Genomic DNA, 25,139 nt, shown 5'->3' with positions numbered 1-25,139 from the left:
GAATGGCGGATGTTAAAGATCTGAAAAGCGCTTTAGTGTATGCCATGAAATTTGAGGCAGCCCAGCAAGCCACCCGTCGAGACCGCCATCCAGTCAGAGCTGCTCAAGTCCACGACCCAGGGGACCAATTGATGGCTCGTTTAGATGATTTATCCAGACAAGTCGATGCTTTGATACGGAGTAGCAGTGAGAACAAAGTGGCTGTAAGATGTTGGAGATGTGGTTCTGAAGGTCACCTACGACGGCATTGCAGAACACCCCAGGGCACGGATAATAAAATGGATGAGTTGACAAGACCAGTGAATGCTTTAAGACGAAATAGTGGTGAAACGAAACCGACCCTAAAGTGCTGGAATTGCGGTGTTGAAGGCCACCTACGAAGGAATTGCAGAACTCCCCAGAGCACGGAAAATAAGGCATACGATTTAAACAGACAATTAAATGTCACGGGAAGGAAAAGGACTGACAAGAAACCAAAGTGCTGGAACTGTGGAGCTGAAGGCCACGTACGAAAGAATTGCAGAACACCCCAAGGTACGAAAATTGAGACAATTTCTGAGCAACGACGCAGCAAACAAATTAATGACCATATCAAGGAACGGAGGTTGCCAGATAATGAAAAACCCTGTTTTAAAGCGCTTAAGATCTCTATTGTGAGTGGCAACAATAACGGACTGTCCATCAATGGGAATATCGATGGAGTTCATTGCAATATGATCATTGGCACAGGAGCTAATGTTACCATCATTAGGAAAGATTTAGCTGAACAGTTTAAAGATAAACTTATTTGGACGCCATCCTGTGTTACCCTTCAGACTGCGTCTGGTGACAAGATCGACATAACTGGGAAGTTAAACGTAAACATCACGTTTGGAAGTGCCACCTACCATCACACGGCATATGTGGCGGATATTACAGATCCATGCATACTCGGATTGGACTTTTTAAGGAAATACAATTTTTCCTTAGATTTCAAAAACAATAAGCTGCTTTCAGCATCTGATGGCATTACTATCCATCCTCAAAAGGGATCCTTGCCTGGAAATGTCGACGCCTTGTCCGAAAGATCGAGCTCGGGAAGCTGCCGAAAACATACCAGGGTCGAAAAGAAACGCAAGACTGCCAGCTATTCTCCATCTCAGAAGCTCTTCGGTCAAGACCTTCGTCTGCCTTGTGACCGCCTGTTTAGTCGCCCTACGGATGCGCCTTCATCGCCTGAGGAACACATCGAAGATGCCCAGGCCCGGTTTGAGAGGATGCATCGTTCTGCACGAAAGCGAGTCAACTTGGCGACGGAGAAAATGAAGAGCAGATGCGACACAAGAGCTACTAGACATAGATCCAACAAAGGAGACAAGGTGTGGTTGTGGAACCCGATTCAACGAAAAGGACTGAGTCCTAAATTACAGTCACTTTCGGATGGTCCATATACAGTGCTGAACACGAATGACGTCGTGGTTCGGATTCGTAAGTCTTCGAACTCTAAACCTAAAGTCGTTCATTACGACAGGTCAGCTCATTACTATGGCCATAGTACGTAATGTAAATAATTGTAAATAGTATCAAACCATGGTCCTTTGTTTTTAAATGTGTATTTGATTTGATTTGTATTTAGTATTTGATTTGCATTTAGTATTTGATTTGCATTTAGTATTTGATTTGTATTTAGTATTTGATAGCATTTGATTTAAGTTAGTTATTGCATTTATTGTTCATGTTGTTTGATATTGTAATGTAATGTTTATGCCTCAGTTGCATTTATGCCACAGTTGTAAGTTTAGCTTCCTGTCCAGGGATTGTACTGCCCGGAACGTGCAGTCCTTGGGAAGGGGGTAATGTTACGAATTTGGTATTTAAAAAGCTAATGTTAGTTCAATTATAAATTAAATGGTTTTATTTCTCGCGCAGTGCAGCGCGTGACGAATATTAAAAGAAAGCTAAGCTGGAAAATTGAAAATACAAGAGCGCGTGCATTAAATAAATAAATATCTCTTTTTGATTTCGAGAAAGTATTGGAAAATTCTAGCGCGTGATTTTAAAATCTTATAAAAGGAGGAAAACATCTCAGTTTGTAGTAGTTGCTTAGTTTGTTGTTGTTTAGAAAACTGCCGTTGTTGATTATAGCGAATTCGCGGATTAGCGTTCTTTAGCTGTTTTGAATTACGTTCTATTGTACATTTAAGTAGTTAAAAGATAACTACTGTGAGATATTGTGATACTGCATGATAATTTGAGAAAATTTAAGCATTTCTGTTGTGATAATAATAAATTTTTGTTCATTTTTCATCGGACTTGTGCATTCATTTCATAACGAACCCGTACGTACACAACAATACATTTGAAATGAACATATCTGTACCTATGAAAGGATTATAAAGTCTTAAAAAAGTGTTTTGGTCGAGTTAATTAAAGAATAGGATTTAATATTTGGGAATGATCAAAATAAATAGAATATGAACTCACATTTTGGCACCGGCTCATGAGGTTCGCCATTTCGACCATCTCTGTACCAAACTGGCTAAATGCCTTGACAAATTCTGTGAAATTGGCCACATTCTCCAGCCGGTTCAAGGTGATCGATACCTGAGAAAGAAAAACAAACAAAATTGAACAACAACAACAAAATTTGAATATTGTAACAGAGGGTTTGTTAATTTTCTTATGCTCTCTCTGAGCATCGTAGGCTACCAACCTGCTCTTGGATTCAATCCTGCTAATACAGTTTTTTTTGTCTTTTTAGCTTTTTTATTAAAGATTTGCAGTTACGCCACATACTGTTACATAGCACATGTTTTAACACCAGAATAGCAGCACATGTTTAGAATTCCTGTCACAGCGTCAAGTGTTGGCATACATTTTTCTGCTTTTTCAGTCATTCCTCAGTTCATCATATCAGTATTCAATTGTTATTACTAAAAGGAATTACGATTTTTTTGTCTTTTTATCATTAATTTTCTGTGTGTTTAATTTTATTTATTAATTATTAAATTCTTCGCCCTTACACCACATAAAATTCTACAAATGTTTAAAAACAGTGTATCTTTAAAATGTTCGATAGAGTGTTAGGGGTTGGGACACTTTTTTTTATATTCAGTATATTATCCGCTTACACAGCCAGCTCCTTAAAGATTTCTAACTAAAAACGGAAAAACGCACATAATGATTTTAATGAGGTCAGCCAGTCTGATTTCATAAAAATTATTAATATTTATGACTTGATATCTCATAATTTGAATGCATTTTTTAAAAAATAAATTACGTTAGAAAACAGAAAAAATATTTTTAAGAACTTCGTTTATTGCTTTTAAATCTCTTAGTTGGTCTCTTAGTCTCTTCAAGATTAAATCAGAAAGTTATAAAAAATAAATAATAAAAAAAAAAAATATACATATTTCCGGCAGAAGCAGCATATTGTTTTCAAACTACCGAATGGCAGTTCTGAAGCGCTAAAGATAAAAATGTTTGATTTAGAACAGTGTTGCCACTTCTCTCTTTCAAATCGCTGAGTTTACGAATTAAAATTTCATTGAATTTGTATAAAATACTATATAAATAAAAAACAAATTCGAAATCCAAAATTTGGACTACGTATATTAAAAAGCTAGTGTCTCTATGTTACGTCTGCATATGTTCCTCGCAATATGAAAAACATAGGTGCGGGGAGCATATATATATATATATATATACAGATTCTCCATTATATAATTTATTTTTAAAATAATAAATATCGATAATATTTGATTGGCAAAACGTTTTAAAAGTGTGATTCGGACACAAAAGTTGCGCCGACGAAAAATGAGTTTCGAGATTATTGTCACCTCTAGTACCGGGTGATCAAAAAGTCAGTATAAATTTGAAAACTTAATAAATCACGGAATAATGTAGATAGAGAGGTAAAAATTGACACACATACTTAGAATAACATGGGGTTTTATTAGAAAAGCAATAATTAGAAAAGCAATAATCTGATCAGAAAAGCAATAATTAGCATAACAAATTAAGACAAAGCAAAGATGATGTTCTTTACAGGAAACGCTCAATATGTTCCTCATCATTCCTCAACAATAGCTGTAGTCGAAGAATAATGTTGTGAACAGCACTGTAAAGCATGTCCGGAGTTATGGTGAGGCATTGGCGTCGGATGTTGTCTTTCAGCATCCCTAGAGATGTCGGTCGATCACGATACACTTGCGACTTCAGGTAACTCCAACGCCAATAATCGCACGAACTGAGGTCTGGGGACCTGGGAGGCCAAGCATGACGAAAGTGGAGGCTGAGCACACGATCATCACCAAACGACGCGCGCAAGAAATCTTTCACGCGTCTAGCAATATGGGGTAGAGCGCCATCCTGCATAAAAATCGTTACGTCCAGCAGGTGTTTATCAGCCAGGCTAGGGACGATGCGATTCTGTAACATATCGGCGTACCTCTCGCCCGTCACGGTAGCAGTTATAAAACCAGAATCACGCATTTCCTCGAAAAAAAAAAAGGCCCGATAACAGTACTTTTTTTAAACTTTTTTTTGGTTCTAATAAAACCCCATGTCATTCTAAGTATGTGTGTCAACTTTTATCTCTCTATCTACATTATTCCGTGATTTATTAAGTTTTCAAATTTATACTGACTTTTTTATCACCCGGTATTTAAAATAAGCGTACGGCGTCACAAAATACACATTTACTGACGAACGTATTCATTAAAGAATGAATTTTAGAGTTATATTCCAGCGACGAAATATTCTATTTGGAGCAATACGAACTTGATAGTTTTGTTAAAAGTTTCTAACAAAACATTTTAGTGCAGAAAGAGAAGTAAAAAAGCTTATATGAAGGAATAAATATCTGATGCAGACATTATATAACTTCCTTGTAACGCATGTTAAATTATTAACACTTTTTGCTGCATTTCAATTAAAGTTACTTCTCATTCAATTAATACAGCCCTCATTTCACGCCCCCCCCAAAAAAACCAAAGAACTCAAAATATCTTTATTAAAAATCGTAAAATATAAAGCAGCACAAAAAAAAAAAAAAAAAAAAAAAAAAAAAAGTTAAAGAGAGTTAAATAGCAATTTTTACAGTTACAATTAGAGTTTCTACGCCAAAACAAGCAATTTGGCTCACGGGCAGGCAGACAAAATTTTCGGTTCGCAAAACTGAAAGTTGACATTTGGTCCCACTAAGCGAAAAGACACTGAAATTCGTGCACCAAGATTTAATTACTTACACTACTACTACTTTTAAATATAAAGAAATGGCGGCGCCACTTTTAATTTGTTGACAATTCTACAACTATTCCATGCAAATTAACTAAAAGCATTTAAACCTTAACCAGAACATAAGAACAACATAATTCAATCACTTTTAAAGAAAAAAATGCACAGTTTACCACCATATAAGAATAAAAAAACTGAGTTCACGAGCCGGGTAACAGAGTGAATATATTACTTAGTGAGGACGATTGCAACCAAAAATGGAGGTGCTCAACTAAATGTTACACTATTCTCATATACAAAATTTTAACGTTCTAATGCAGCTCTTTTTTGAGTTATGCGAGATACATATGTACGCATTTATCTTGCATGCACGTACGTACGTAACACAGATCATAAAAAATCTCCTTTGTAACCATTTTAAATCCATTTTACAATTCGTTCGAAAAAAACAACCCTTTATTCTGTCCGTGCGTACAAATGTCATGAAAAAACATCGTTCCAATGGATTCGAGAGCGGTCAAAATGAATATTTTCGTTGATGAAATATGACATCCGAAATTTTTCGCAATTACAATACTTCTTTCACTTCGTACAAGGAAGTGTAAAAGCTTTAATATCGTTATTAATCTCTCGCGCATTTGAAATAGATGAATAATAAATAATGTACAGATTACTGGCAATATTGAAATGCAGACTCGAGAGCTGCATGCATTTTCTCGCACGAAGTATGTAATTATTTTTTTTTTTTTAAATAATTTTATAGAATATGTTTTCTCTTTTTGGTTTACATGTCGCCATTTTTTTTGAGTGCTAAATAAAGTTTTTTCTGTGTTCCATCATTGGAGTTGCTTCATACTGTCAAAGAAGTATTACAGTCATAATTATTTTGGAGGCACCGACCGAGATCGAATAATCGTGCGTATTTTTATTTTATAAGTTCATCACTGAACATAATATTAGTGATACCAGATTATTACTTCCTATTAATAATAAATTGTCTTATTTTATTACCGTATTTGATATTATATTTAATATTCATTTTAGTTGTCCATACGGTTATATATATATTGCTCTATGTTATTGCTCTATGTTATTATTCTTATTTTAATCACAATTAATGTGGTAGAGAGAATGAACTTCCTAAGGAAGAGCTCGTAAGGAAGATTTGCAAAATCTCGCGGCTGAACTGGGAGTTCATGTGACTGCAGATTTGAAAATAGTCGATTTAAAACAGAAAATTGTTGAAAGTAGATATTATGATGAAGTATTCGTCAAATGAGTCTTAGACACAATAATAGAAGAACGGAAAGAGAGGGAGAAAATAGAAAAAGAGAGAGAGGAAAGAGAAGAACGGAAAGAGAAAGAGGAAAGGGAAAGAGAAGAACGGAAAGAGAGGGAGGAAAAGGAAAGAGAAGAACGTAGGAGACAGGAAGAAGCAGAAGAGCGGAGAAGGAACGAACAGTATGAATTAGAGAGATTAAGACTTGAAGCAGAGACAAAGTCTCAAAATACCGGACAGATCCGGCAGAAAACGGAGCTGCGTCACCTTATGCAGAAATTCGATGATAAGAAAGGAGATATTAGTCTATATTTGCTGTTGTTTGAAAGGCAAGCAGAACGGGCTAAAATTGATAAAGAAGAATTTGTATCTCATTTACTAGGACTACTTCCTTACGAAGTAACCCAGTTAATAGCTAGAGAACCCTCCGATAAAGCTAAAGACAATGAGCACGTGAAGAATTTATTGTTAAGACGGTTTAAACTAAGCCCAGAAAAGTTTAGGCAGAAATTTATGAAACATCGAAAGAGTACCGAATCTACATGGGTGGATTTCAATTATGAAATAAAAAATTATTGCAAAGAATGGGTGACTGGTCTAGGAGTTAAGACTTTTGATCAACTGCTAGATTTGATAGTGCTTGACCAACTTAAACGTCGAGTTCCTCCTGAAATTCGAGATCATTTTCTTGATGAATGGGTACAGATGATTTCATCTAAAAAATTAGCTGAAAAACTTGATGCCTATGAAAACGTTTGCGGAAACTTTCCAAAAAGGCCTGTAGTGGATCGGCAGAAAGAAAGATACAATGCACTAACTCAAGGTAAATTGAGTTCAGATAATAAAAATAAAACTGAAAAAAAATTGTCATCAGGATTTAATTCGCAAAGCTGGTTTCATAGACCTAGAAGTCCACGTCCAGATGATAAATATGAAAAACGAAAAACGCCACAATGCTATCAGTGTGGGTCCTATCAACATTTAAGACCCCAATGTCCAAAACTTAAGAATAGTACTGAATCTCCTGCTAATCTTAACAGAATTAGTGCAAAACCAGAGGATAAATTTCTATTACCTTATACTAGTATGGGTTACGTAAATGGTCATAAAATTCCTATATTAAGGGATTCAGGTGCTAGTATTGATATAGTTTGTCACGATATTGAGCTATTAAATAACGAACCAATACAGATAAAGCCATACAGACTGTCACCCCGACAGACTGAAATTCTCAAAAGGGAAATACAGAAAATGCTCGATCTTAAAATTATAGAGCCGGGAGAATCGGACTATACATCTCCCATGATTTTGATAGACTCTTCATCAAAGGATCCTCGGCCTTGTATTGATTATCGTAAACTCAATGCTGTTACTAAAACTGAATACTATCCTTTGCCTAATATTGGAGAACGTATCGAAACTGTAGCAAAAGCAAAATATATTACCCTATTAGATTTATCTAGAGGCTACTGGCAAATTCCGTTAACAGAAAGAGCCCAAAGATATGCAACATTTGTAACTAGTTTTGGAAGTTTCAGGGCTCTACGTTTACCCTTTGGATTAAAAAATGCCCCATATTTTTTTAGCAATGTTATGACTAAAGTCCTGGCTGGATGCGAAGGTTTCGCTGTACCATACCTGGATGACACTGCCATTTACTCAGAAAACTGGGAAGAGCACCTTAAAAACTTAACTTCTGTTCCAGAGAGAATACAAAAAGCAAATTTACGACTAAAACCATCAAAATGTAAATTTGCACAAGATCAAGTGAGATACCTAGGCCATGTTGTGGGACAAGGACAACGAACCCGGGATGAAGTAAAGATCCTGGCTGTAAAGGAGTGCGCTGCTATCATCTACGCTATCAAGAAACTGCATTTTTATCTGGATGGTCAGCAAGAATTCTTGATTCAAATTGATCATAATCCTTTGGTCTGGCTACAATCCAACGCCAAATGTAACTCTAGATTGATGCGCTGGGCACTCTCATTACAACCTTATAATTTTAAGGTCATTCATCGCAAAGGATCTTTTCACAAGAACGTAGATGTTCTGAGTAGAATTAAGTAATGCAATAACCCTTAGTGTATGTAACTACGTTCAGAATTTATTTTATTATTTAATGTATGATCAACTGATGTATTTGAACGTTCTCCATTTTTTTTCTTTTTAAATGTGTTGTAAAAGTATTTGTTAAAAACTTTAAATTTTTGACCTGAAATTTGGAAACTTATGAGAGAAGTTACCTTTTCTCTTTAAGCAAATGAGCAAGCCGAGCTTATTAAACTGTCAAATTTTACAGAACTTCTCCCTTTGGAAAAAGTCTCTCCGTTGAGGGAGAGGTTGTAACAGCTTTAATATCGTTATTAATCTCTCGTGCATTTGAAATAGATGAAAAATAAATAATGTACAGATTACTGGCAATATTGAAATGCAGGCTCGAGAGCTGCATGCATTTTCTCGCACGAAGCATGTAATTATTTTTTTTTAAATAATTTTATAGAATATGTTTTCTCTTTTTGGTTTACATGTCGCCATTTTTTTTGAGTGCTAAATAAAATTTTTTTCTCTGTTCCATCATTGGAGTTGCTTCATATTGCCAAAGAAGCATCACAGAAGCAAAAAAACACACAGAAATGAAAGTATGGAAAATTAATTTGATTTCTTGTGTTTGCAAAATATTTATAAATATCTTTATTTCTTTGAAATAAAATAACAAAAATGAAATATCTTACACTCATAAGCAGAGATTTCGGTTACACCGGGTTTATCTTAACACCGAGCCATTATAAGCTAAAATAAAGTACTGTTTGGAACTTTATACGAGTTATACTTATTTGTTACTATGAAATTACGTTAGGCTTTTGAAACAGTAACTTTTAAAGTACCCAGCAATTATACCATGAGCGGAAATTTTGCATCCATAATCGTGCTATCTTTTTGGAAAGTGTTTATGAAAAATTATAAAATTCACTCTTATTTCATTAAACCTAAATATTGGGTAAATTTGCTAACGACCAGACGAATTTTTTTCAGTTGATAACTACACTCTAGTAACACAAAAAATTACAACACCAGTACATAAAAGCAACTAAAATATCGGGTTGTAACGAAAGTTTCCCTCAGTGCAAATATCGTGTACGCAAGCAGTTCGTGTTGGCGTTTTAAACATATTTTGTGAAATAATGTTTCACATTTGAAGGAAAAAGATTTGTTTATAAAACTGTATTGTGAAATTTGTAAAAAAATACGATTATCATTAAGTACAAGGTGTCTGAAATTGAACTATCACGCTACCAGATTAGAACCATGATTTACTTCCAGTTCCGTTGCAAAAAGTCAGCTATAGAATGTCACCAAATCATGTTAGAGATTTAGGGGAGGAATGCCACAAGATGAAGGATTAATCAATGCTCTTACGAGTCGTCAGTAGACTCCAAGTTTTTACACATAAGGTTTTTGCTGGAGGGAGAAAAAAAAGCGATAGATTTCTGCCTCATTTCTTATTTCACTGTATATACTGCCTCCTGAAATTTGAGAGATTTGATACGATCATTAGATTGTTATCATATTTGTTGACAAATTCGGGAAATTTCCGTAACCCATATTTTTATTTCTATCAGAGCTAATAAAATATTACATGCATAAGCTTTTCACATAAAGAAATATTCTTTTTAAATAATAAGATATTTCGAAATAATCAGACTCATTAATAAAAACCTAAAACTGAAAGCATTTGCAAAACCTGACGAAAGGCAATAAATATAAAACAAATATACTTAAATTTATGAAAGGACTAAAATACAACATGGCAAGACGGATACGAAAGACCTGAATAAATATTTTCATTCATGTATACTGTGGAAAAAAAATCTGATGTGGGCACCACATGACTTCCTTGTACAGAATATTAAATTATACCAATTTTTTCTTGCATTTCATTTAAACTTATTGGACTGAATTAAATCTACTTCTCCGACAGCGCATAAACCACAATAGAATAAATGCATTCTTTAAAGTTCACTCTATTTGTTTACCATAGCGACACTCTGCTGCTAGGTTCACTTAACAGTATTATATTTCGTTCATATTATAACTCAAAATGCACAAAATTTATAACATTTAAAGAATTATCTAATCGTTGCCATATATTCTATTCAAGTACTATAATAAAGCTAGAATGATGTATAAAAGAAATTAAGCAAACAAAACAAAAAAGAAACAATTTTTCACAGACGATTGAGTATTTCTCATTCAATTAATTCAGTTCTCACTTCGCGACAAGGCAAAAATACATAAAAACTCAAAATATCTGTATTAAAAATTACGAAGTAAATTTTAAACATTTATTTCCTCGAAAAAATTCCAGAAAGGATTAAGCATGATTTAATTCGCGATATTAAATGAAGGCGTATCTTTGTTGTTGCGAAGCTAAGTTTCTCTAGATTGGCAAGAAATCCACTATTCTGCTGTTTCAAATATAAAGAATCAATGGACGCCATAAAAAATTATTAGGCTTAGCGGCACATAAACAACTTTAAAATTGTTGATAATTCTAAAAATATTGCATACAGATTTACGAAAGGCATAAAAACCTTAACCGGAAGATAAGAACAACATAATTCAATCATTTTTAGAGCAAAAAATGTAAAATTTACAAACATATAAGAGTAAAGAAACTGAGATCACTGAGCCGGGTAACAGAGTGGATATATATATAAATATATTTATATAAGTTTGGTGCGGCCGATTGCAACCAAAATACGAGGTGCACATCTACATGTTATAGCAGTCCTATATGCAAAATTGCAACGTTCTGAGGCTACTCGTTTTTGAGTTATGCGAGATACGTACGTATGTACGTACATACGTTCGTACAGACGCCACGAAAAATTCTCTTCAGAATTCATTTTAAAGCAGTTTTATAATTTTTTTTGGAGGAAAAGAGTCTTTTATTCTGTCCTTACGTACAAATATCACGCAAAAACATCGTTAAATTGCATTCGATAGCGGTCAAAATGGATATTTTCGTTGAAATATATTGCCTGAATCTTTTCGCGATTACAATACTTCCTTTTTACTTCGTACAAGGTAGTAAAAAAGGGCGGAGGCAGTTTTATATCTCCCGTTTTACTGACCCAATTGATGAAATTCAAACTGCCTTTTTCATGTCTCGAAACCGCGACTTAGGATATATATTAGACTTATATGTAGAATTGTTCTAATATAGGCATTTTGACCCAAAATCTAACTTTTTCTGAAATGGCATGCCAATTTTTTTCCAAAATGTTTTTATCATGCACCCGACAATTTCGCATAACTTACACATTTCGAAAGAATGAAGAAGGCAGAGCGAGAAGCACACGTTGCCACCAACAAAAATATCTCTCTCTCTTGAAGTTCGAGGAAATGAGTTTAAATGAAGTGTAGCAAAAGAATTAATAGGCTGTGGAAGGAAGTCATGTGGTGCCCACATCAGATATTTTAAATAAAGTTTTCTTCTAACTTTAATAATACTTGTACACAAATGTGAAAGTCTTTGCTACTTCTCATCAACTAGTTTGTGGGTCTAGAATATTTATGTTACTAATGACAGTTCTTTCTTTTAAAGATCATTTTTTTTAAGATCGTTTATCGAGCAGACAGTAAACGATAGTGCGTGCGTCACATTATTATCAGCAGAGACCATCTACTTACAGAATGAAGCGAACATTTTTGCTCGACGACAGTTCCTAACTGTACTATATCACGTTAGATACAGATCGATATCTCATCGGTGAAGAGTAGATAATGCGGTAATCTTCTCATTGAACGTCATTATCTACTTATGGAAGAAATACTTAACCATCTTCATTAAGTATTTTAGGCAGATAATAGAGTCAGATGAATTTGTTACACAAACACCGCGTTAGCACTAATACTTTAATTGAAATTACTAAATACAAAAAAAAAAAAAAAAAAAAAAAAAAAAAAACTGAAATGTTTCAGATTTTAAATTACGTCCAAAGGGGCGTTTTTTAACATTTTGTGTGTTACCTTTCTTTATTAAATATCATGTTCCTCGCACTTAAACCATAAGATCCAGTGCAACAGCAATATCGCAAAATAGTTTTAAAACGAGCATATCTTTAGAATTTCCGATACAGAGACTCACGCGCTGGAGATAAAAATGTTTTTTCTGCACAACGTTGCCATTGCTCGCTTTGAAATCCTTGAGTATGTTAATCAAAGTTTAAAAAAATAGGAAATCGATCATAAAACAAATTTCAAATTTCAAATTTGGTCTTCCACATGCTCATATTCGTTGGAGGATTACGTTATTCAAAATTCGATGACTCTATGTACCGTTGTTTTATCACAATACGAGAATAATACATACATTTATGCAGATTTTTCATTATTTAATTTCTTCAAATATAATGCAGGACTCTAACATTTTGTGGCAACAGTTTGAAAAGTGAACCGACATTTATGAGTCCGACGCAAAATGCCAAAACGAAACTAATAGTCCTTCGGGATTCAAATCCCTTTGGACTAAAAAAAAAAAAAAAAAAAAAAAAAAAAAAAAAAAAAAAAAAAAAAAAAACTGACTAAATGTTATTACGGAATTAGTTATAGCTAGCAGCTTCGCTGCCAGCCCTCGTCTGGTTTTTAAATGTACCGGAAAAATGGCTAAGGGAACACCAAATGTTAAATTAAAAAACTGCATAGAATTTTACTCTGCAGAACAACTTCATAAAAAAGTTATTACGTATAACAAAATTACAATGAAATAAGCAATATCCCTTAATACAAATATTAATTATCATAATAAATAAATTAACCAACTTCCCATTGAAAAATCTTTAGAACTCAAATGGTATAAAGGAGGTTAAGAACTTTGCTTCCTAAAAATATCACTCAAAACTTTTCAGTATCTTAAAAAAAGTGAAATGAGCAATAAATAACATAAAAGTATACAAAAAGCAAAAAAATTCTGAAAAAGCAAAGTATAATTAATGATATTTTATCTTATATTTTCAAGAGAAAAAAATTACAATGAAATAAGTTATATTCTTTAATACAAATATTAATTATCCTAATAAAAATTAATCAGCTTTCCGTTGAAGAAAAAAAATCATGCAAAACGTTTCAATATCTTACAAACAGTGAAATAAGCAAAAAATAACATGAAAGCAACTCAGAAAAACATAAAATTCCGCACAAAAGTTTACTCTGCAGACTTTATCAAAAAAAAAAAAAAAAAAAAAAAAAAAAAAAAGTATTATGTATAAAATGTATGTTATAAAAATGACAATGAAATATGCCAATCTCTTAAAAACATTGACATAAGAAATACGATAAAAAATTGTTGCCAAACCCATATTTCTAAAAGAATGAAACTATTCAAAATGATGCGATTTCATCAAAAATCTATCAACAACAATAAGACAGGAAAATTGTTGCCAAAATCACATTTTTAAAGATGTGAGATGTGAGAAGTGTACTCGGACGCTTCATTTAAAAAATTTTTTAAAAAATACAAAATGTTATCATTTTTCCAAAATTCTTTTTGTAAAAGCAGTCGCAAGGATGAAAGTTTAACGTGTCCAAAAATCAAAGAAAAATAAAATTGTACATTTTTAAAAATAAATTTTTTAGAAAAAAAATCCCGTTGAAAAGGTGTTAAGCTCCCTTTGTTAAATAAATTCGTATTTAATCGATTTATTGAAACACGAAATTTATTTTAAGTTCGTAAAATAGCTAAGTGCCTACATTTCATGACGATGTGAAAATGGAGTGTGTAGAGTAAAATCTCGCTTTCCTATAGCCCATTATGTCTCAAAATGACGCGATTTTGTCACAAAACATAAAATAAAAAAAATTCGAATTCGAATTTCGAAAAAATCGCTTCGAGGTGCACTGGCTCTTGTCTAGATGCACCTATGTACCAAACTTCGTAGCCGTGGGTCTATAAGCTTACGCGCAGCGTAAACGAAAGACACACACATACAGACCCTTACTTTTATTATATTGTTGCGTGCGTACGGGTTCGTTATGAAATGAATGCACAAGTCCGAGGAAAAATGAACAAAAATTTATTATTATCACAACAAAAATGCTTAAATTTTCTCAAATTATCATGCAGTATTACAATATCTCACAGTACTTATCTTTTAACTACTCAAATGTCCAATAGAACGTAATTCAAAACAGCTAAAGAACGCTAATCCGCGAATTCGCTACAATCAACAACAGTAGTTTTCTAAACAACAACAAACTAAGCAACTACTACAAACTGAGATGTTTTCCTCCTTTTATTATAAGATTTTAAAATCACGCGCTAGAATTTTCCAGTACTTTCTCGAAATCAAAAAGAGATATTTATTTATTTAATGCACGCGCTCTTGTATGTTCAATTTTCCGGCTTAGCTTTCTTTTAATATTCGTCACGCGCTGGACTGCTCGAGAAATAAAACCATTTAATTTATAATTGAACTAACATTAGCTTTTTAAATACCAAATTCGTAACACTGCCCCCTTCCCAAGGACTGCACGTGCCGGGCAGTACAATCCCTGGACAGGAAGCTAAACTTACAACTGTGGCATAATTGCAACTGAGGCATAAACATTACATTACAATATCAAACAACATAAACAATAAATGCAATAACTAACTTAAACAAATCAAATGCTATCAAATACTAAATACAAAACAAATACTAAATACATATAAAATACTAAATGCAAATCAAATACTAAATACAAATCAAATCAAATACACATTTAAAAACAAAAAGGACCATGGTCTGATACTATTTACAATTATTTACATTACGTACTATTGCCATAGTAATGAGCTAACCTGTCGTAAGAGTTCGAAGACTCACGGATCCGAACCACGGCGTCATTCGTGTTCAGTACTGTATATGGACCATCCGAAGGTGACTGTAATTTAGGACTCAGTCCTTTTCGTTGAATCGGGTTCCACAACCATACCTTGTCTCCTTTGTTGGATCTATGTCTAGTAGCTCTTGTGTCGCACCTGGTCTTCATTTTCTCCGTCGCCAAGTTGACTCGCTTTCGTGCAGAACGGTGCATCCCCTCAACCGCGCCTGGGCATCTTGGATGTGTTCCTCAGGCGATGAAGGCGCATCCGTAGGGCGACTAAACAGGCGGTCACAAGGCAGACGAAGGTCTCGACCGAAGAGCTTCTGGGATGGAGAATAGCTGGTAGTCTTGAGTTTCTTTTCGACCCTGGTATGATTTCGGCAGCTTCCCAAGCTCGATCTTTCGGACAAGGCGTCGACATTTCCAGGCGAGGATCCCTTTTGAGGATGGATAGTCATGCCATCAGATGCTGAAAGCAGCTTATTGTTTTTGAAATCTAAGGAAAAATTGTATTTCCTTAAAAAGTCCAATCCGAGTATGCATGGATCTGTAATATCCGCCACATATGCCGTGTGATGGTAGGTGGCACTTCCAAACGTGATGTTTACGTTTAACTTCCCAGTTATGTCGATCTTGTCACCAGACGCAGTCTGAAGGGTAACACAGGATGGCGTCCAAATAAGTTTATCTTTAAACTGTTCAGCTAAATCTTTCCTAATGATGGTAACATTAGCTCCTGTGCCAATGATCATATTGCAATGAACTCCATCGATATTCCCATTGATGGACAGTCCGTTATTGTTGCCACTCACAATAGAGATCTTAAGCGCTTTAAAACAGGGTTTTTCATTATCTGGCAACCTCCGTTCCTTGATATGGTCATTAATTTCTTTCCTGCGTCGTTGCTCAGAAATTGTCTCAATTTTCGTACCCTGGGGTGTTCTGCAATTCTTTCGTACGTGGCCTTCAGCTCCACAGTTCCAGCACTTTGGTTTCTTGTCAGTCCTTTTCCTTCCCGCGGCATTTAATTGTCTGTTTAAATCGTATGCCTTATTTTCCGTGCTCTGGGGAGTTCTGCAGTTCCTCCGTAGGTGGCCTTCAACACCGCAATTCCAGCACTTTAGGGTCGGTTTTGTTTCACCACTATTCCGTCTTAAAGCATTCACTGGTCTTGTCAACTCATCCGTTTCATTATCCGTGCCCTGGGGTGTTCTGCAATGCCGTCGTAGGTGACCTTCAGAACCACATCTCCAACATCTTACAGCCACTTTGTTCTCACTGCTACTCCGTATCAAATCTTCGACTTGTCTGGCTAAATCATCTAAACGAGCCATCAGTTGATCCACTGGCTTATGGACTCGCACAGCTCTAACTGGGTAGCGGTCTCGACGAGTGGCTTGCTGGGCTGCCTCAAATTTCATGGCGTACACTAGAGCACTTTTTAAATCTTTTACATCCGCCATTCGTAGAGCTTTCTGTATTTCAGTATCTCGGATGCCGTCGATAAAGTATTGCAAGGACAGGATTTCCCTTGTTTCTGTCGGGCATTCCGAAAAGGCGAGATGGGACAGCCTTTCAACATCCGCGGCGAGCTCCTGAAGTGTTTCGGTAGGCTTCTGTTGACGAGATTTTAATTGGAGCCTGCTGTAGTCTTTTAAACACTTCTCCCCAAAGCGCAACTCCAAGGCGCCGGACAGAGCTTCGAAATCTAACCTTTTGTTTTCGGGAAGAGTCTGAAGGATATCCGCTGCGTCGGCTCTTAGAGAAGCGGCGAGATGACAGGCCTTAGCTTGGGAATCCCATCCATTCGCATCCGCCACGATAGAAAATTGTGTCTTATGCACCTGCCAGGAGGTCTTCCCATCATATGTGGATAGCTTCAGAGGTGGACGAGCAGGCATTGGTAAGAATTTAAAATCATCACTCCTGCTCCCTGCCGACGCTACGAATTTCTTTAAAGTATCCATTTCTTTGGCAACTGCAGAAACTCTCTCATCAATTTGTTCTTTTACAGAAGAAACTCTTTCTTCTATTTCTTCTTTCACCGAAGAAACTCTTTCTTCAATATGTCCAACTTTATTTTCAACTGCGTCAATTCTGCCTTCCATAGCTTCAAATTTATTTTCTATTATGCAAGTAATTTCTCTTTTCATTTCTTCTTGACCAGCTTGAACGGCTTTCATTTCGTCCTTAACGGATTCCTGGCCCAATTTCATTTCTTCCTTAACGGATTCCTGGCCCAATTTCATTTCTTCCTTAAATGATGCTTGGCCAGCTTCCATCTTTTCTTGGAATGCAGCAAAAGCACTAATGAGCTGTCTCAATTGTTCTTCCATCGCTCTTGTTATTGGCATTCAAATCCCACTTCTGACACCAAAAATTGTTGCGTGCGTACGGGTTCGTTATGAAATGAATGCACAAGTCCGAGGAAAAATGAACAAAAATTTATTATTATCACAACAAAAATGCTTAAATTTTCTCAAATTATCATGCAGTATTACAATATCTCACAGTACTTATCTTTTAACTACTCAAATGTCCAATAGAACGTAATTCAAAACAGCTAAAGAACGCTAATCCGCGAATTCGCTACAATCAACAACAGTAGTTTTCTAAACAACAACAAACTAAGCAACTACTACAAACTGAGATGTTTTCCTCCTTTTATTATAAGATTTTAAAATCACGCGCTAGAATTTTCCAGTACTTTCTCGAAATCAAAAAGAGATATTTATTTATTTAATGCACGCGCTCTCGTATGTTCAATTTTCCGGCTTAGCTTTCTTTTAATATTCGTCACGCGCTGCACTGCTCGAGAAATAAAACCATTTAATTTATAATTGAACTAACATTAGCTTTTTAAATACCAAATTCGTAACAATATGTAGAGATAAAGGATTTTTGTATGTAATGGAAATAACATTAATCTCTGATTTACAATCATCCAGTTCTTTCAAATAAAATAAAGATTAATTAAAATTTTTTTTTATTATTTTGAAGTTTTAAAATTAAATGAACGTACATTTTAAAGTATTTTTCAGAATTACAGTCAGAGTATTTTCGAATTAGGAATCGCACATATATCGTAGGAACATATTCATATTTAGGAAACTAAGATATGTCAGTACATTAAATTCTCTTAAAGAATAAGAAATTGGATTCTGATAAAGAATAAGTTGAAATTTTGAGGAATCAAAATGCATGTGTAGATTTAACTTTATGCTGAACGGTTAACACACCTAAAGCCCCGTCTACACGGGCAGACATATCTTCGAAAGAGATGTAGCCATACTACCTTTTGTCCATATAGGGAAATTTTGTATCTAAGTCGCTCTGAGCTACCAAGCCAATCAGAGCACTCAAAGCAGATCACCTGATTTGTATCCAATACGAAAACTCACCGGTCTCACAACAAATTTATAATTTGAAAAGCTGCAATACCTTTATTTTTCAGAGCCTAATTTTAAAAATAAGTTCTTATAATAGTAATAATAAACAAGCTTAAGTGCAAGCAGACAGTAACAGTGATTAAAAATGCCAATAAAAATGTTAAATATGGAAAATAAATAAAATTAAATGAACGCAAAGCAAAATAAATTAATTGATACGGCTCTTACGGACGTAGCAATATATAAATGTAAGGGTGCCTGCCGAAAACATCGCAGAGAATACAACGCAAGGCGAAAATGTAGTGGTACAAAACATCGTGAAAGAAACGAAAGTAAAGAGAAAACATCGCAGTTCTATAACATCGTGGTACAAAATATCGTCATTAAAAGTAAAGCGGTTAAAAAACTTCGCAGTTTAAAAACATCGTCGTCGAAAATAGCGTATTAAAAAATAAAGTACCTACAAATCATCGCATGACGATAACATCGCACAAATGCGTTTGTTAGGTTTTTAAAAGCTGTAAATGCATTTTTCGCAAAATGATTTCGGAGCGCAAGAAGGAAAGCGGAATATTTTTACTTTTATATCTTATATTTTTAACGGACTAATAAGTTTTTGTTGGAATAGTAAGAATGAAACTTAAGCATTTAAAAATTGAAAATTAATGTAACTTATAACACTTACCAGAAGTTTAAATTTACATAGTTAACTAATAAAGGCTATTAATAAATTAATCATTTTTATAAAGTTTTACTCATTATTTTTCATGAAAAATACAGCCCAAAAATATTTAGATAAAGGAAGATAAATAACTGCATGAGGTTATCTCTATATAAAATTGCTTACTTAATTATCAAGTTACTTTCTTTCACGTTTGTAATTCTGATATTGTTTTCGTGAAAAATGCCTTGTTTTGTTTCCGTTTATTCTTAAAGTGTCATTAACGTGTCTTGCGCTTTCAAATCTTTATGCAAATATGCATTTACAACTTTTAAAACTTGAAAAAAGCATGTGTGCGATGTTATCGTCATGCGATAATTTGTAAGGTGCTTTATTTTTTACCACGATATTTTCGACGACGATGTTTTTAAACTATGAAGTTTTGAACCGCTTTATTGTCGACGACGATATTTTGTACCACGGTGTTTCAGAACTGCGATGTTTTTTCTTTGCTTTCTTTTCTCCCACGATGTTTTCGCCTTGCGGTGTTTTCTCCACGAGGTTTTCTGCCTCGAAGTTTTCCGTTGTAACCATATGTAAGTATATATATATGTAGGATAAAAAAAAATGTAAATCAAAATTATAACTTTAACTAACGGTAACACTGTAATTCCGCCGTCTCTATTCTAAAAACATAGCAACTTTTCTGAATAGCGTCATTTCTAGATCAATCCATCTTTCATGGCTTGAGTAACGCTGATGATGTAGATCAGTGGTGACCAATCTTTGGTCTCTGGCGAGCAGATTTTGGCCTATCCCGTGCACATTTTTGCCTATGGCGAGCACATTTCCAAAACATCAACATTTTTGTTAAACATATTTCCAATCTTATGCGATACATCCGAAATATTAATTTCGGCAAGTGGGTTTGAGATTAATAATAATATTTGTTGAACTTTCAGTGCATTTAGGTTTTCCGAGTATTTCTCTGTTTCAATTGCCTTGTGGTTATTAATATGGCTTGATAAATTCTGAAAAATGGGTTAAATGTTTTTCTTTCATCTGATTTATCCACAAATTTAATTTTATCTGAAATGCAGTTACAGTCCCAGTCAATTAAAAAGGGTTTTTATTTTCCCTGGAGAGCTTTGTTCAGTTTGTTAAGTTTAGCTTTTATATCCGTTAGAAAATACAGATCGGAAAACAAATTATTATCGCCCAATTCTTTATAATTTTCGCTTCAGGATTCCAAAAACTGCTTTATTGGCGAAAGAAATCCTACAAACAGTTGAAGTACTTTGTCCCTGCTGAGCCATCTAAACATCGGAATGGAGCAATAAGATTCCATGTTCGCTATCGAGATCCTCAGACAGAAATCAATTATTTTAAAACGTCTTGATAGATATCTATTATGACGGTTAAAAAACTTCGCAGTTTAAATGTTAATGCTTACCATATTTTAACAATCAAGAAATATAAATGAATGGTTATTTTTAAAATATTTTTTGTTCGTAGTACCTAATCGGACTGGTAAGCACATACAAAACGATCGGCGAACACAAGGCTGGGCACCGCTGATTTACATACATGCTACAAGTTTCTATTGCAGTCTTTCTACTTCTACAACGGCTGTTAAGAGCCAGCAGTCCCACCCAAGACGCCTTCTGATTGATTTTCGTGGATCCCGACCAAGGCCAGACAAAGCCTGGGTTATTTTACATTAGCCTGGGTTATTTTACATTAGCCTGGAATATTTTACATTTAGAATATATAAAATTAGACTGGAAAAAAACGAAAATGAACCTAAGATTGAAAACGTATAGTATTCTTTCCATTAAATACCGCATTGGTGAGGTTTCATGTTTAAATCTAGTTTCCTTAAATGTAAATATGGCTCGATAGCAGCTACTATCTTAATTATTGTAATGGAAATCAGTTTAAGATATATAGCATAAGAAATACAAGCGTTAACGTTTATGAATATGTTATCCGTTGTAATGTCATTACTAATTACAATTGTCATAAAATTTATTTCGCCAGCGATGAATATACAAAACCTTTGAATCATAATTTAGAAGAATATGCTTTCAAAATTTGAAAGACGTCAGAATAAAAGCATATTTTAGTTTACTTGGAGAGTGGTTTCAATTATTTTTGTGCCTTATTCTCTAGAAAATCTCTCTTTTCGTTCAAATTGTACGTTAGAAACCTGGCTTGGCATGGAAAGCGGAAAGACAGTTTGTGTACAGCTGAAGAATTCGTACCTCTTATTTTTTGCCAACAACGGTTTAGTTTGGTTTATTTAATTACGCAAAGAATCGAGGGCTAACAGTAGGTAGAGTAAACGGTTTGGAGCCATGTGGCGCTGTTGATGTGTGGCGCTGTTATGTGTGACGCACACGGGCGGAAGGAATTTACTGAGGGGCTGAGGGGAACGTGCAGTTGCTAGGTTATGAACCACATGGTTCAACGCTGGACGTGACGTATCCTGTCAGCCACATGTTTCATACTGTTTGTGTTGTAAGCCTGTTCCATTTACGCGTCTATCTATTGACGTAGAACTCCTCCTGCTCTGACGTCATACCTTATTCGCCACATGATTGAAACATTTAGACACATGCTAGAGGTTCCTAGTGCAGTCTTTCTCTTTTAGCAACGGCCGTTGCAGGGCAGCTATCTCACCCAAGACGCTTTCTGTTTCTTTTTCGTTTATCCCAACCAAAGCCTGACCAAGCCTGGGCTTCTTTACAATATTTCTGTCTATGTTATATGCTTCGCCCATGCTTTCGCTCTTCTTGTTCGAACCAAGACGATTGTACTTCGAGGCAATCACTCTTAATGCTGACCATACTCACTTTGACTGAAACATTTGAAGATCAGTTAATACTATTCTATTTTAAAGATATTCATAGCAAAGAAAATGCAGACTCCATCTTTACGGAATTGTGCCCTTATTCGTTCCAGCTTTTAAACCTGAATATTTTCGGACGGCAATACGTTCACCTCGACTTTGCTGCGTTTTCCGGGATGATGAGGGAATCACCTACATACAGTGTTTCGGGAACGTCGGTCGCCGCCCACTCCTGAACTCCTACGCTGCAGCAAATTAAAAATGAACTTGAAGCACTCACCCGCGAAAAATATAATTATGTTCTGCTAAACAAATACCATCACGGAGAAGCCAAGATCTCCGCACAAAGAGACGCTGAAAGCAGGCTAGACCTTTCAGCGTCTCTGCTTTCCCATACTGAGTTACGTTTCGACGCAAGAGATGCATTTTACGAAGGAGAATTATATGATTCACATTCTGAGTTTGGAACACGAATCTGTACTAGCGATGCTGTAAGGATCCTAAGTTTTACTAACGTTTATTTTATTTTAAATCTTTACTATCACTTCTTATTTTCTACTTCCGGCCAGAATTAAATGCTTTAACTTATTTATGCAAATTTGTCTTGCTAACGCCAAGTACTTAATTTGTGGCTTTTTGCCAAGCAAGAGAAAGGAAGGAGTTATTAGAAGGAGGCCGCTTGCCAGAGTAGTTTTTACTCGGTTGCTGGTTGCCTTCAAGGCCAGAGGTTTAGTCCTCTTGATAATTTCAAACGTATAGTAGTTTTAGCAGTTCTCTGTACTACATACGGATTTTGTTAAATAACTGCCAATCTTGAAGTTAGGCACTTGTATATTAATCCAAAGTTAGTTTTAGTTGGAGTTTTTCGTTAGTATTTTTATATTCTTACGTTCAGACGACAAGTGGTTGTTCTCTATATCCCGAAGTTCCGAAAATCGCTGTAAAGATAGAAAAATAAAGGGTTTTGTATACCCTTCCTGTGTGTAATGTCTACTTCACAATTTATTGAACATAGCTTGAGTAAGCTGCCTGTTCCGAGTCAGGACAGTTCATGTTTCCAAAGCAAGTAAAGAGGAATACGAGTCCTGATAATGCAACCTACGAATGTAATCTGGAAACGCAGTATCCCATCCCAGCCCGAAATGAAAATAATCGAATAAGCATTTAATAATCGAATAAGTCTAACGTTCAGAAAATTTTTACTTCCTCAAGTGAAGCGGTTCTGTGACTGTACTTTAATTGTTACCGTGGAATGATTAATTCGGTATACCAAAGACCGTGTATGCATGAACAAAGACCGTGAATGACTCTGTTCACGGAATTAATTTTGGTACAAAAGCTCCTGTATTGAAAACTCATCATTCCCACGTTGGGTGAAGAGGTAAGCTGATGTGCTTCGGTTCCTTTAAAATGTTCCGAAAACACATTTTCCTGTGTTTTTGCAAGATTATTGGTGAGGGGTGCAACACGAGTCCTGGACGAAATGACCATGTACCTATATAAAATTTATACATTATGAAAGGTAAAATATGTTAAGGTTGCATACGAAGAGTTAAGCTCAATTTAGTCATTGTCCTATCTTCAGTTTTATACATGCCACGTATATTCGCTCAAATCATAAAGATATGCAAATTAGCAGAAGTGGAAGAACGTTCAAAATCTAGAAACTGTAACTGAAAGCAGGGCCGACACCAGAGCTAGTGCAACCCGTGCAGCTACACCGGGCACAATATATTTAGAATTTAGAAATGCATCGAAACGCAAAATTTAGGAATGCTAAACTTTTAGAATTTAGCGAATGAACTGGTCAATGCCAAAGTTTTAGATTTTGGAGAGATACCAGGCAGCAGAATTTAGGACCCGTAGACATTGCACTGGGTGCAAAAATCGCTTCCAACAGTCGTGACTTTGCGAAGATTATATTATTTTTATTAATAGCGATTTCAATATGCTAAATTTTTTTTGTGTTTACAGTACTTTATAGTTTAATTTCGCGGTTAGTTATTATTCTGAACATTTTGTATTTCAGTCGGGACACTGGAAATTTCAATGAACTAATTCAATCCTAAAAAAAGACATTAAAATGCTTATTTTTATTAATTATGCAGAAACGTTTGTAACAAACAAAGTGAATTTGTTGACGAAATTTTCAACAGCTTTCTGCATTTTTGAAGTTTGTTCTTCCTAAGAAAGAAAAGTATTGTTGGAAAATTCATTTTAACAATTCACTTCAAATTAAGTTTTATTTTCTTTCTGGAGTGAACTGTTTTTAGAAAGTGATTTATTTTGCTAACATAAAGCTTTACAGCAAAGCTATTTTGTAAGTAAAAACTGTTTTTAGGTGGTGTGGGTGAGCCGTTAAACGGCGTCTGCAGTGCATAATGCATGGACTGCTGAGTAAAATAACTTATACATTTTTGTTCTTGATACCGACAGCGATTGTTGTGTTTGTACCAACCAATGCTTTGGCTCCTATTGTTTTTAAACATCTTGGATTGCATGCAAGTTGCATGGTAATTCTCTTTTATATGATAGATATTTTTTTAATCTTTACTGCAAATAGAGGTCATAAAGTTAATGCAATTAATCTGAAATCTAATGAAAGTGCAAATTTTGATGTAGAACGTAAAGTTATCGATATATCAAAGTCACCAACTAAAAAAATATCAAACCAGAAAATGATACTGTCATTTTGGACTTCTCCACAGAATTTAATTTATATTATCAAGAAAGAATTATCTCTCACGAGTATTCTACTGCTAATAAAAATAAAACCGTTTCTCAGAAGATAGTCGGTATGACCGAAACTAAAATTGGAGAAAGTGGAGAACTAATTCATGTTGATGCGAATGGTGGTAGAAGTCTTTTAAT

At 34.9% G+C, this 25,139-nt stretch overlaps 1 protein-coding gene across 1 annotated transcript in view; it reads right to left on the bottom strand.

Annotated features, from left to right (window-relative positions):
* Positions 1-25,139, bottom strand: part of LOC118188244 (alpha-catulin-like) — a 723,160-nt gene that overhangs the window by 190,038 nt on the left and 507,983 nt on the right. The window contains exon 5 of the mRNA XM_085819331.1: positions 2,464-2,583. Within this exon, the coding sequence (XP_085675457.1) occupies positions 2,464-2,583 (120 nt within the window). The remainder of the gene's footprint in view (positions 1-2,463; positions 2,584-25,139) is intronic.

Source organism: Stegodyphus dumicola, chromosome 6 (genome assembly GCF_044657685.1).
Source record: "Stegodyphus dumicola isolate Sdum_Otavi_A_Nest chromosome 6, ASM4465768v1".
Lineage (NCBI taxonomy): Eukaryota > Metazoa > Arthropoda > Arachnida > Araneae > Eresidae > Stegodyphus > Stegodyphus dumicola.
Note: the sequence above shows the minus strand (reverse complement) of the source record. Positions and strands in the feature narration are given on the sequence as shown.